Source organism: Apis florea, unplaced genomic scaffold (assembly GCF_048593485.1).
Source record: "Apis florea isolate Af1SG1 unplaced genomic scaffold, ASM4859348v1 contig_2201_pilon, whole genome shotgun sequence".
Lineage (NCBI taxonomy): Eukaryota > Metazoa > Arthropoda > Insecta > Hymenoptera > Apidae > Apis > Apis florea.
This window is the reverse complement of record NW_028256542.1, coordinates 1,863,602-1,878,157: the sequence shown is the minus strand read 5'-3', so window position 1 is coordinate 1,878,157 and position 14,556 is coordinate 1,863,602. Positions and strand designations below refer to the sequence as shown.

At 32.6% G+C, this 14,556-nt stretch overlaps 1 protein-coding gene across 6 annotated transcripts in view; it reads left to right on the top strand.

Moving 5' to 3' along the window:
* CDase (neutral ceramidase) overlaps nucleotides 1-14,556 on the top strand; it is a 101,466-nt gene that overhangs the window by 68,774 nt on the left and 18,136 nt on the right. The window contains exons 2-8 of one of the 6 annotated variants that reach the window (XM_086917261.1): nucleotides 2,712-2,845; nucleotides 10,999-11,170; nucleotides 11,615-11,758; nucleotides 12,234-12,410; nucleotides 12,542-12,669; nucleotides 12,739-12,940; nucleotides 13,749-13,955. In XM_086917261.1, coding sequence (XP_086773387.1) covers nucleotides 11,030-11,170; nucleotides 11,615-11,758; nucleotides 12,234-12,410; nucleotides 12,542-12,669; nucleotides 12,739-12,940; nucleotides 13,749-13,955 — 999 coding nt within the window. In that variant the 5' untranslated portion in view covers nucleotides 2,712-2,845; nucleotides 10,999-11,029. Of the gene's footprint in view, nucleotides 1-2,711; nucleotides 2,846-4,583; nucleotides 4,745-6,648; nucleotides 6,770-7,708; nucleotides 7,939-10,998; nucleotides 11,171-11,614; nucleotides 11,759-12,233; nucleotides 12,411-12,541; nucleotides 12,670-12,738; nucleotides 12,941-13,748; nucleotides 13,956-14,556 lie in introns of those variants that run through there. The other 5 variants (XM_086917264.1, XM_003691427.3, XM_086917262.1 and 2 more) reach the window with 5 other exon arrangements.

Genomic DNA, 14,556 nt, shown 5'->3' with positions numbered 1-14,556 from the left:
AACGATGTAATAAAAATTGTGAATGATAAAGGATTTAAGAAAGTAAAGAAATTTTGTATTCATATAAAAAAAAATTCATGAGGAATTTCAAAGATGAATGAGTAGAATGAAAAAATCGTCGAATCAAGATGGAAAAGATAAAGAAATAAATAGGCGAGAAAATAGGTGAGCGTGTATAATTATAAATGAAAAGAAAAGAGAAAATTTAATATTTTATTTCCTTTCTCCTTTATTGCGAAATTTCTTGTTTCGCAAATTGAAATGAATGCTTACCAAAAATAAAATTTTCCCTGTTCATTACTTTTTTTATAGGATAGTATCCTCACATCGTCATCGATTTCTGCTAATTATTTGCGTACACGCAATTTATACTGGAATGTGCCAAACGTGCGCATACTTCATAAAAAAGATAGATTATTTTTTAAACGCGATTTAATTTCTTTTCATATAATAAATAATATGATATTTCGAATCATTCATTATTCATCATTTATTAATATATGTTATTACCGATTTATTTGTATTTATTATTACGAAGGAGAAAAATAAAAAGTTTAATCTTAGAATTACGAATTTTCAAAATAAATTGTTATGTCAATTGCAAGCAACAGCTTGGAATTTTGCATGAAAAATTTCCTCTGTCTCGAGTAATTGGAAAAAGGGGTTTGACTGGAAAATGAGAAAAGAGCTGAAATGAAACAATTTCGTTTCCTGGAAACGTTAATTTAGTAATGAAATTAGCTGTGTCGCTGTTGCCGCGAACAACGAATATTCCACCAAGTTTTCCAAGATGTCGAAAACATACTTTTATCGATGATTGTAATTTTTCACTTGTCGAGCGCTAGCAACTTTTTTCCTCCTGTTTGTTTCCCTTAAATTTAAATTTAAATCTTTGATTGTCCCATTTTAATATTTTTGAATTTTTGAAAAAGATATATCGCACTAATATTTATATAATTACATCAAGTTTATATAAGTAAGAGATTTTCATTCGTGAAAAGTATTGGAAAAGTTTATAAATATTGATTGTTTTAACGAACGTTGCTATCTCTTTATATTTATCATCAACGATCTGAAAACGTGTTAGATAAGAAGAGTAAATTTATTAACGAGTTATATAAATTTCGAATTTATTTATTTAATGATTGTAGGTGGAAATGTAACTTTTCAATGTAGAACCAGACACCGTTTACAAACGGGAAGAACGGAGAACGGAAGAAATATCAAAATGAAGCAGAGCGAAACAAAATTACTTTTTATTGTTTACAACTTGTTCACAACTTATTTATGATGCCAATTCTCAAAGACACGCGATATCGAAAAATAGAAATCAGTCGAACGATTAAAAATGCATAATTTAATCAATTTTCAATTATGTTTAACTTTACGATTTTTATATTTACTTCAAAGACAATTGTGAAAGTAAAACTACATAGAGAGTGAAAACTATAAAGAAAATGCAAAAAATATTTTACATTAAATTACGAATTAAGAGAAAAAAATTGTTTAGTACAAAATTCGTAATTTTTATGTAACAAATTTATTCGCGTTTAAAAAATTTTAAAAATCTAAACAATTTTATTACCGCATTTCTCATTGCATTCTTTAAAGAATTTAATTAAAATCTAAAGATAGATAACAAAGGAAGAGAGAAAAATATTAATATTAAAATTTTAAAAAATCTTTTATAAAACATCGTAAAAATATCATCAACATATTAATTTTACAATTCGGACATCAACGTATCTCGAATAATATCCACCCATTCATGAAATTCAATTAATTTCATTAATTGAGGCATTCAAACATCATCAAACACATTTCCATTAATTATCGAAAATTCAACGTATTTCAAGTAATATCACTCTCACTATTAAAAATTTCATCGATATCGTTACTTCAATCATTCAAACATCGTCAAACATTAACTATCGCTAAAATTCAATCGATAACTGAGCGATTCAAATTTCAATCAATATTATTCTCACTATCGATATCGTTGCTTAAATCATTCAAACATCATCAAACTTATTTTCATTAACATCGAGTCACCAATACTCGATCGATGTCCTTATTTGGACCATTCAAACAACATCAAACGTATCTCGATCCGTTCACACATCAATGCCACCAACTCCAAACTCCAACAAAGAAACGATCCATCGATCTGGAACCTGTATATGATTACGTGGAAATTATTTCATTCGATGTAACGCGAGTCATTGCACAACGCGCAATGTGTTATTTTCCGTTACTTTCTCCAGACAACAAGCTCTATGTCGATCGACGAAAGTAACAGTCTCTGTTCTAACGTTAACACGCAAACTAGATCCCTGAACAAACTCTATTCTTCCATCCATTTCCGCAACAAATTTAAAAAAATAGCGAGAAGAATTCATTCTCATTCATTTAATTCATATAATTCTCGTGATTTCCTCATTCATCTTTTAAGTTATGATAAGAGTATCAGATTATTAATGCGATCGTGTTATGCTAATTATACCTGATCTGAAAAGAGAAAACTTTCAAGGCTGTCGAGTTGTGCTCGTAACAGATCGTGAAATGGTTTTTGTGAAAATTAATTCAATATTCTTGGATATTGACGAGATTCGTGCCAATAAGTCGAGGATTAAGACTGATTTGTATCTTTTAGTTACGGATTTAATTACGATTATGTTAATGACAGTGTTTCTCTTTCTTATTTCGATCAGAAAATTGTAATCGGTGAAGAGAGATATCGTGGACTTTACGAAGAAGAAAATGGCCGAGTTATGAAACTTATTTTCGATTCGGATTGGAGAAGAAAGAAGAAAATGATCGATTCTTGAACGCTTCTGCGGTGATGGTAAGCTTTCGATTTAGCGATATTTTAGAATTATTGTAAATAACGTTTATTGCTCTTGAAATTGTTATTATATTTTGATTGGTGGAAATTAATTAAATCGTAAGTATTTTTGTATTAGAAGTCAATGACCTCGATGTGAATTTCTTCAACGAATGGATAAAAGAAACATCTTTTCTTATTCTAATTTCTTTGATGATACAATTTAAAATATTTCGGGAATTAACATTGAATCTAAATTTTCGAATTTTAATTAAGGAAATGAAAAATTAATTCTACTTTCAATGACAATGGACCTTCATTCAAAATGAGCTTCTTGTATTAAAAGTAGTATTTAGAATTTTTAAATCTAACTTTTCTTTTATCCAGACCAGATGATCCGGGAATAATCGATTCTTCGACGATTTTATATGCCAATGACGTTGTATAAACCTCGATTTTCCAAATGCCTTACACTTTGTTAAACAATTTTATCGATCAATTATTATTTTTAATAATAAATTTTATTCGATTCAAACGAGGAGAAACGACGAAGAGAATAATTAATTTTTATCATTGACAACGTATCTATTTCAACATTTCATAATTTTAAATTCATATTCAACTATCGAAATTCAAAGAAATTTTCTCCGTCCTTTCATTTTTTATTAATGGATTAAATGGAACGATATTTAACCGAGATAAAGTACAGAAATATCGGAGTCAAGGAGAGCCACATATTTTTTATTTAAAATTTTCACTCGCCTTGATTTAGTAGTTTGAAAGATATACAAACGACATTCAAATCGATATAATTATTACGATATACTAATGAAAATGAAATCGAAATCTTTCGTTACGAAACTTTGTTATCTTAATTAATAATGGAAATTTTATAATTTTAGAAAGTTATGGTTTTCAATCTCACGAATTTCACCGAATAATTTCTATAATAACTCTAACTCATCGATTTTGAGATATATATATATATATACATCGTTTCAATTCAGTCTAAATATTGAACAAAAACAGCATAAATTGAAATAAATGGATTAAACGATAAATCCCCAACATTTATTAAATCCAAAACATCAACTTCATTTCATTACCTATAGTTGAAAAATTTCGAATAAAGTTTCTTAACGAGTAATTACTTTTAAAAATAACATTTTCTTATAAACCACTACACTATTATTTGCGATTGTTTCGAACAATCGAAACATCTCATCAAACTTTAACTTCTAACTATTAAATTTTATCAAATTCTACCAAATGCACTCCCCCAAAAGAAACCTCCCAACCCAGTTCCCTCGCTCCACTTTACTCCTCGCTCGATTTCATCTTCGATCCACCCGACGTTTTCATCAACCTTCCCTCCAAAAAGCCTCTCTTTCCCGACCAACCCTCTTCCAACCCACAAATCCTCAAAAAAAAAAAAAGAAAAAAAAAGAAGAAGAAAAAAAAAAGGGAGGAGGAAGAGTCTGAAAGCGTAGCCTCAAAGCCTCGTCACGGTGTCCAGATAAACGGAGGCGGCGTGTAACGAATCCCCTGTCGAGGAAAAAAAAGGAAAATAGAGAAAGAGAGAGAGAGAGAGAAGATAGAGTACGTGGCTCGATACGTCGAGAGGGAAGAGTGTGGGAGTGTGTACGAGAGAGAGAAAGAGAGAGAGAGAGAGAGAGAGAGGCGACGACGAGCCATGAGAATAGCCGTGGAGGATCGTTTCCGTTTCCCCTTCTCGCGGCTACCTCGAGCACGCTGGCTAGGTCCGAGCGTATTTGACGCGGTGGAGCGGAGTGTTCGAGGCGAGGAGCCGTCCAGGCCAGCTGTTATCGCCGTGTCTCCGCTCTGTCTCGATCCATCGATCGACCCAACGCGTCCGATCTCGAGCGACCTGGTCATGAGCTGGACCCTTTTTTGAGCGGGGTGAGTAGTGATTGCGGGCTTGTTCGTTCGATTGTTACGCTCGATTGTTCGAATCGAGGATGAGTGTGATGAAATGTGTAAAGGTGAAATGTAAGGCTCCATAGATGATAGATAGTATTTGAAAGTATAAAATTTTTGTCGAAGGAAACGTAGCTGTTCCCGGTTTAAATTGATCCGAGCCACGTGAAATGATTTTAGATGTATAAATTGTATCAGGTCTAATGTTATGGAGGAATTAGCTGGTTTGGAAGGAACTTGTTGTCGAAGGAAAATTTTTAAATCGAAGTGTTTTCAAAGTGTTGTCAGTTCGTTTGAGAAGTTTGAAAAGTTGTCGAAGCAATTTTGTATAATTGCTCGCTTGGATACTTATGAATCGTGCGAATTGAGATTGAAATTTGGAAAGTTTTTCGATATCATTTGATATTTATATAGTAAATACACTTAATTGTTTTAGTTTTTTCGACATTGATTTTTATGGATTTGAGACAATTACGATGACTTATATCGGAACTTTTTTTTTATTATTAATCTATCGTAGAAAAAGAATTTTTATATTGTAGAAGAATTTAGAGCTTCTCTCACAGAGAAAATTATCATTGACTTTCCTTCCTTTCTTTTCTTATTTACAATGTATTCTCGCAAATTTTTATTACGCGTATTTATTACAAACAAACAAATCATCCATCGTTCACGACAATCTCATATTTACTGTTATTCTACTCTGTGTTTTCCAAACAATTGACGTATGTACATATATACATGAATCATCTACATTTAATGTACATTTATGTTATATAAATACGCAACAATGCAATGTGCTATAGTTTATTTACCAACTTGTTAAAAATGATGATAACGTTGATGATGATGATGACATGAATAATAACACAATGTTGTTTGTTTGAAATTAATTGAACCAACAAAAGTATTTTCTTTTCTCTTTAAATGTGTACTTTTCTGATACAAGTATTACATATATATTAACGAAACGTTTCTGCTTATACAATTGATTCATTGAATATGAATGTTTTTGTAATTGAGAGATTTATTTCCTTTTTTTTTTTTTTTTTTTTGCCTTTTATCAAACTAATATAAATGTAAATCTAATACATGAATATTTATATTTATCTTTTTTTTTTAGAACAATGAACGTATAAAAGTAAGTACTTATTTCTGATTAGTTAAATTTTATTAATTGAATAAACTAGAATTTTCAAGTTTTACAAATTTCTCATATCACATATGAATTTGAAAAAAAACATATACATATCTTGATTTTCTTCACTTGCTTTGATATAGTTATGCAAATATTTTTGGTTTTATTCAATTATTCAATCGAATATCTTCAACTCTTTCTGAAATATCGCATTATGATCTGGTTATTCTAGAAATTGAAGTGCACAAACATGTTATCAATTAAAAACCAAACTCCAATGCCAAGTTTTTCCCTCTCTCGTTTCTTTATCAATTACAACAAATATAAATATACAATTCTTATCAACGAATAAGAAAACTCTGATTGGACATATATAACATGTATAATATTGCAACAACGGCATAAAACAGGAAAATTACAACGTTAGAAAATTCTCTTCAGGACAATATTTCAATATTTTCACGTAATATGCCATATAAATGTAATTTATAAAATTACAGCAATAAGTAAGAATTTTTTCCTCTCCACCAATAAATTCTAACAAATTTACTTTTAAAAAAAATAGATCCGCATATCACTTTCACCAGATCATCCTGTCTACCATTAATGTTTGCACTTTCGTGATGTCATGCATCGCGATAAAATGACGCGCAACGACGTTATCGTAATCCTACTTGAGTGAAATATACACGTATACACTTGCTCCTTTTACACGATCGAGACCGTGAAGCGTTTCAAATGGTCATTCAGTTGGCCGTTGTTTGCATACCGGAATAACAAGCTGGCCCAGACTTCGTGCACGAATGACGATTTTGTTAATCGATTCTGCACACTATCAAGAATCGGTCTTAACAGGTGTGCGCGCGCAGGTACGGTGTATGTGTGCGAGCCCAGGTCGATGAACGATTGAAAAAAACATCGAGATATTTTAGCTAATCGAAGTATGAATCTTTCGTGAAAGGATTTGCATTTTTTTCCCTTTCTTTTCGTTTTAATTTTTTTTACATGATTTCGTGGTCTTCCATTGGTTTTTATTTTTTTTTCCCCCCTTTCTTTTAAATTCTATCATATCCTTCTGACATTCTCCCTTTTTCATTTATTCCATCGCGACTCTTCAGCATTTTCTTTTTTTTTTTTTAATTACTTTTGAAACTCGAATTTATAACGCGCGAATCAAATCGTAGCCGCTTCGTTTCAAATCTACACCTCGGCTGTGTACTCTTTCTGGAAGGTCGAACCTATTTGCTTCTAAAAGGAATGCGAAAGAGAACACGTGCAATCGCACAGTATTCGAACGTACAGTATGAATAAGCATACTCTCTCTCTCTTTCTCTCTTTTTCTCTTTCTTCTTCTGGCGATCATTGTTCGCTTACACACTTTCGAAATTATACTGTATAATTTGAAATATGTGATTATTTTAAGAATAGCGAGTTCGCATATTAGAAGAATTCGCACAAATATTATTATGCATTACCGAGGCTATCAATTAAGTATAACGTTAAATCAAACTTAAAGTGATTAGAATCATACGTGATAAATTTTCTATCCACGTAATAAACGATATATTCGAAACGATATTTTTTCAAATATTCGTTGCGAGATATTTTGAAAATAAATATCGCAAACTTTTGACACTCACTGTAGTCTACGACTGTCTGTAGCCTATCTATATTACTCGACAATCTGCTTTCAGTAGTCTCTTTTTACGTAGTACAACACCGATTACGCTATTATTATTCGTTCGTTCCTGGCCGATAATTTCACCGGTTTTTTTTTTTTTTTTTTTTTTGGGTGAAAGAAAGAGGCAGACGTAATACCAAGGTCTGAAAAGATGTCGGAGGAAAGATACGGTTGGAAAGTGAAAGCGCACACCACGCCACGCAATCGGTAAATACCGTCGAAATTGTGCAGCATCCGCCTTACCGACCACAGTGTCCGATCTCCTCCTCTCTCAGTGTCCGTTCACGCGTCACGAGGGAGGGATATCTCGTCGAGAATCAACCAGCTGACGATCGAAACGATTTCGATGGAAGTAGGGTAAGAAATTTCTTACGGTCAGTCAGTCTCGAAAATTTTGGTGCAATCATTTTTTTGGCATTTTTTTCGTGCGATTTCGTGAAAATTTTCCGTCCCCTCTTTTTTTTTTTTTGATCGTGTGGTGAATCTGCTTGTAGTGTTAGGTGATGTTGATGAAAATTTTGGGAAAACGAAGTTACGAATTTGACGAGGTAAAAAGGATAATTCGATTTAGTAGGAAGAATTGCGAATTGAAGGAATTTTTAAAAATTTAAAAATTGGTGGAATGATACAAAAATTGGTCGATGATATGAAAAGTGTGTCGAAGCATTGATGATTTATATTTCTAACTAACTTGATCGTTTTCACTCGATAATTCTAATCATTACTATTAGTAATATTGGGGTAGAGTTAATAATAGTGGGGAAAATTTATTTTACAATTTAGCCTAGCAATTATTTTCAGTATATTCTCAATTGATATTAATTATCAAAGCAATTAGAAGTCTTGCGTTCTCGCGAATAGAATAACACGATAATTTTACATTCAAGTAACTTCGACAGATCAAAAGTCTGCCAACTTAAAAGTTATTCATTCTCACAGTAACCCATTACAACAAATTAATTCTTGAATCATAATAATTTCGTGTAATCGTTGATTTGATAAATATGTGTATCTAAATCTGTTTCTCACGTTGATCATCGAAAGACAAGAAATTTCGTAGAGGCAAACAATTCAAAGTTGCATTACGAAAACTATTCGTAACCCATTTTAACGGTTAAGTACGATCAACGACTTTCTCAAAATAATAATTTTTCTACAAAGTAGCACACTAGGTTAACTAAACCCAAAGAACCATCATCTCTTCACGGTTCAATTCTTCGAAGTTTCCAATCTATTATCTCACGTAAACAATAGAATGCGAAAGAGAAAATCACTACGACACACATAGTTCGACAGTTTTTATGATGCATTAGGTGAATCGACTCGGATTAACCCTTTGACAGTGAAATAAAATTACACAGAAATTTGACGATAGGCAAGAAATAATTATTCTTTTGTCATCAGTTAGTCTGAAAAATATTCAATTTCAATATTTGATTTTTAAAAGAATGATTTTTCATTAGGGTTATAATTATAGCAGCAAATATGTAACGTATTGATATTTTTTTCTTTTTCATTGATATGCAATTTCTCATCAAATTCAGAGCCAATTATTCTCGACACTTTGAATCGAATCAAAACGATCAATATAATTTTTATCGAGTATAAAATATAACCAGACTCGACGATGGTGAGCCCATAAAATTCGATAAGAAGTCAATCAAACAATGAGAATTCAAATAAATTTCGATTAATTTTACATTACGAATTTATTTTCGAATTCGTTAATAAAGTTTACGAGGATTAAGACTTTTCGAAAAATTTATTGATAATCCGTCGACAATTGTCGAGAAACGATCGAGTCGGATAAGAAAAAGGATGAGTCAGAGAAAGAAGGAATCACAACAAAGTTTCTAGATAATCGTGCGATTAGCCTTAATCGTCGAAGATTCTCTCGTTGCCAAGTGCGGCTTACTATCTTCAGACGGTTTTTGTTCTTCCCTGCCTGAGTCGATAAACGACCCAGTTGCATGGAAAATTAATAACAAAGTGTCACGGTTACTCGTCTCTCCCTTTTTTTGCTCCTTCGTTTCCAAATCGCTTCTCTTCGATAAGAGGAGGAGGAAGGGTCGAATGAGAGTTTGTCCATTTTCTTTTTTTTTTTTGTAAGTACGTGGAGAGATTGATTTGAGATTCGTTCAAAGAATTCCAATGAAAATTCGTACATTTTGTCGATAAGAATGTAGATGACTATTTTTATTATTACAAATTTTTTATTATTACAATTCGATGTTAGTTATTGCATCTGTATTATATTATTTATGCATCATACGTAACGAAACTTTTGTTTATTAATCGAATGCTTAACAATATTCTAATCCCTAAACGATACTTTTGTCATATTCTCTTCTGTTAATTTCTCGATTTTTCTTTATCTTCTTGGGAATCGTACACAAAAGGCACAAAAGGTAGTCAATGAAGACAATGGAATCGTCAATGAAAAAGGATCGTGTTGAATCACGCGACGTCCATTTGGAATTATTTTGCGTAAACAGATCGTAAAGCGATTGAATTACATGGCCAAACGATTCATGATAGATTTCATGCTCGAGCGATAGGATTACTCACGTGACGAATATTTAAAAAGTGCAACAATATAACAATCCGTGCAAACGTCCATTGTTCACCGCACCTTTTTGTTCCCATGACTTACAATCGTTCCATTATCTCATCCCGTTTTTATCTCGTATTATCTGTTTTCTTTTTCTTCTTCTTCTTCTTCTTCTTCTTCATTCTCGCGTTTTGTAACACATTGCACATTGTTTCCTTCGTAACCCTATTTTTTTTTTGAACAATAATAAATTTACTGGTTCATTGTCAAGTCGAAACGTTTACTTATTACACGATTATTACTCTTTTAATCATTCTTGTATAATAATTATGAAATATTTTTGAAAATGAATTTTTCAAAAATTCGAATTTGAATGTAACGAGTCGCTATGGGGTTTCTCTTCTTTCAATTTGTGGATTCTTGAAATCGTTAATAGGCATTCTTTAAAAACCTTCGACCACTTTTGTGGAAACTTTCGAAATTTCAAAATCAACGAATGAACAGGGTTTTATTTAATACGAAAAATAATCGAAATTTTTCTTAAATTTATACAGAGCAATATATAGCATGCCATATATAGTTCCATGAAATAATTAATGCAATAACAATTTCTCCAACAATTCGTACGATTAATTCGATTCGTCTTAAATCAAAATAATTCTCGTAAACGCTCCAACGTCGTGATTGACGTACAATTACAACTTTATCCTTCGATTTTATCTCGATGAATATAAATGTAAATATAAATATCGAGGTTAAAATCGAAACGAAAAAGAAATTGGACATCGATGCCTTATCTTTGGATGGGCGATAATATTAAACCGCGTTGAAACGGAAATAAAGCACAGTGAATCGGTTGATTTCAGCGCGTTCAGATTGGCGGCAGAGAAAAGCTGAATGGAGGGACCGGCACGGTTGACGATCCTTGCGCTTCTCTCGATATGGCTGCTCCAGGTCGCGGTGCCGGGCGCCATTGCGTCTTACACCATTGGCGTGGGCAGAGCGGACACAACCGGACCCGTCGCTGAAATAGTTTTCGTTAGTATCCTGCTTCTTCTTCCACTTTAATATTATCATATATGATTCCGAGAAGTTTCTCTCTTTGATGATTCGAGAAACTTAGAAAAATGAATCGAATCCAAAATGTCTGAAAGAATATTCGTTATCTCGACGATACATCAAAAAATTACGAGAATAAATTCGTTGGTGCTCTTTACATTTTTTTTTCTCTTTTTTTATTATTACCCTTCGATCGAAAAAAATTACAATTTTTTTTTAGAAAATTATAAATTAAGTTTACGATTTTGAATTCAATACCATTTTGAATTGTAAGAAATTCTTCTTTTTTTTTTATCTTAAAGCAACGGCGTAGGAAAGTGATTATCCGTGATTTGTCGTAATGGAAGTGCATCGAAATATTTAATAATGCTGTTTCTTCTTTTGTATTCGGATCACGGAGGAGAATACCGTTCGTATTTCCAGATGGGCTACGCGAAGATCGATCAGAAGGGATCGGGACTCCATCTTCGAACGTTTTCTCGGGCGTTCATCATCGACGATGGGGAGGAGAGGTTCGTGTTCGTCAGTGTGGACAGCGCGATGATAGGAAACGGGATCCGTCAAACGGTAAATCCATATTTTACATCTACCCTTTCCTTCTTGATGTAATTTTCCATCATCCTTCATCAATCAAGTCTTATTAAAGAGGTCTAATTAATTGTATTTATCGATTCGATTCATCTTTCCTCTTTTTATCCAAGATCGAGTTTGAAAATTGCGCATAAACAACAGAACAATCGGTAATTAAAAAGATATTTCGTATCGAGATAGATGACACGTGTTGATAACTTTTAAAATGGAAAATAAATTGATAACTAGAGATAAAAAGAATATTTTTGAATAGCTGATGGTTTTGACAAGGGCGTTAAATTTCTTTTAAATATAAAATAAATATATGACAAGCTTCAAATAATACCAAATTTTTTAAAGAGCAACAATTATCAATTTACTTTCACGTAAGACGTTAAGTTATTTCGTTCGATCGATTCGAAAATTTTTAAAATTCTTCTTGCTTAAGATCGTAACGTAATCGTTGCTACAGGTGGTGGAGAATCTCCAAAAACAGTATGGCGATTTGTATACGGAGAAGAATGTCATGATCAGTGCGACCCACTCGCACTCCACCCCCGGTGGATTCATGTTGCACATGCTATTCGATCTGACGACCTTCGGTTTCGTTAGGGAGACGTTCGACGCCATGGTTAATGGAATAACCAAGGTAACCAACTCGTTTCGTCGAACACGTTTCGTCCAAAATTTCGAGAGGCTGTGTTAATTAAAAAAAAATCGTTTCCACTCGAAAGTGAAAAGAAATACTCGATCATCAAATTAGTCGATAAATTTTTTCAGAGCATCGAACGTGCCCACAACGCCATGGTGCCAGGTCGGCTCTTCATCACCCACGGGGAAGTTCACGGTGTCAATATAAACAGGAGCCCGTTCGCTTATCTGAACAACCCGAAGGCGGAGAGGGACAAGTATAAAATATTATGCTGGTCGATTAAAATTGCCTTCGATGAACGAACGAGTTAATCTCGATGTCGCAGGTACAGGGACAACGTGGACAAGATTTTGACGCAAATACAATTTTACAAGAACGAAGACGACAAACCGCTGGGTGTAATTAACTGGTTCGCCATCCATCCGACGAGTATGAACAACACGAATCGTTTGGTGTCCAGCGATAATATTGGTTATGCCTCGATTCTTTTCGAGAGTATCATGAACAATGATTCACTGATTGGCAAGGTAAGAGGAGATGTTATTAACTTATTCAAGATCCGGAGATAATTTCATACGATCAAAGTGTTATTAAATCTCTCTTCGAGATTAATATTGATTGGCTATTTTGAGAAATATTATATTTATAATTATTTTGATAATCAGATAATTAATTAATCCATTTTATGTTTATTAATTTGACGGTTTCAAAATATCATTTAAAACTGTTTTAATCTAATGGTTTGATTATAAAAAAGAATAATTATTATCCATAAAATATTTACTTCGTGTTTTTAATAATTATTACATTTAATTTTGTAAGTAATATTTATTTTTTTTTTTTTAAATTAAAAAAGAAATATACGTCGCACATTAATTTATACGTACATCTTTTTTTACAACACTTTAAATTCATTAAAAATCGTTGAAAAATATTTAAAATATATAAAACAGTTGAAAATAATATTTCGATAAATCAAATCTCTTGGCAGAACGATACGCGTACGTATCCCCATCGGGCACAAGAAGGAATAACAAAATTCGAGGCGAAGTCGAACTATAAACAAACGTATTCGTCCCATTGAAATTCGCGCGTTCGAGGGCACACGTTTCACTTTGTTTCGAAACGTCGAGTTATACGTATCGTCTCCGTGTATATTTCGTTCAAATATATCGATTTTAATTTTTCCCTTCGTTATATTGCAATTTCGATGCAACGATTCGATTCAAATGTATTAATTCCGCGAGTGGAAGTAACTATGGGTGGTTATTGAACGGGAGGTGAAGACGAGGATTTCTTCGAGGATTGTAATTGAAGGAAATTGGTTGAGATCAGGGCCCATTCGTGGCAGCCTTCGCCTCCAGCAATCTCGGCGACGTTTCACCGAACACACGTGGCCCGAAATGCGAATTTTCCGGCAACAATTGCTCGAAACAGTACACTTGCCCAGGGAAAAAGGAGATGTGCTTCGCCTCTGGACCAGGGAGGAACATGTTCGAGAGCACCAGTATCATAGCCAATAAGTTGTTCAAGGAATCTTGGGTGAGTCACCTTTCTCTTCTTTTTTCAACTTTGTGTAAATTTCTTGTGTGTGTGTGTGTGTGTGTGTTAAATAACGTTTTCGTTGGACGATTTTTTTCGATTTTTTTTATTGTAACAAGGTATGAATTATACTTGATACTTTTTTTTATTTCAATTGTCAAGAATTTTTGTTTATTTAAAAGTATATTTATAATGCTATGAATATAGTATTAAGAAATTAGTTAATCGATCAATCGATGATTAGTTCGTATCAAAAAGTGGAATTTGTAGATAAGAAAATGAATATTTCGCGACAGTTATCTTCGCGGATTTATCAAAATCAGATTAAAATGGAATACTTACATTTTGAAAGAAAGCAATATTCGAAATTCCATTCCTATTCTAAACTACTTTGTAATTTATTATTTATTGCTTTCAAAATTCGATATTACAAAATTTGATTTCCCGATCAAAAATCAAAATAAATTAAGCTGTGTATAATATTTATCAGAATTCTCTTCCAAAAATTGCCTTTTGACATTCCATAAAGAACAAGCTCTTCGTTATTGAATTCAATTTCATCTTTCAAATCTTCGATTTAATGTAACAATTCCATTATAAA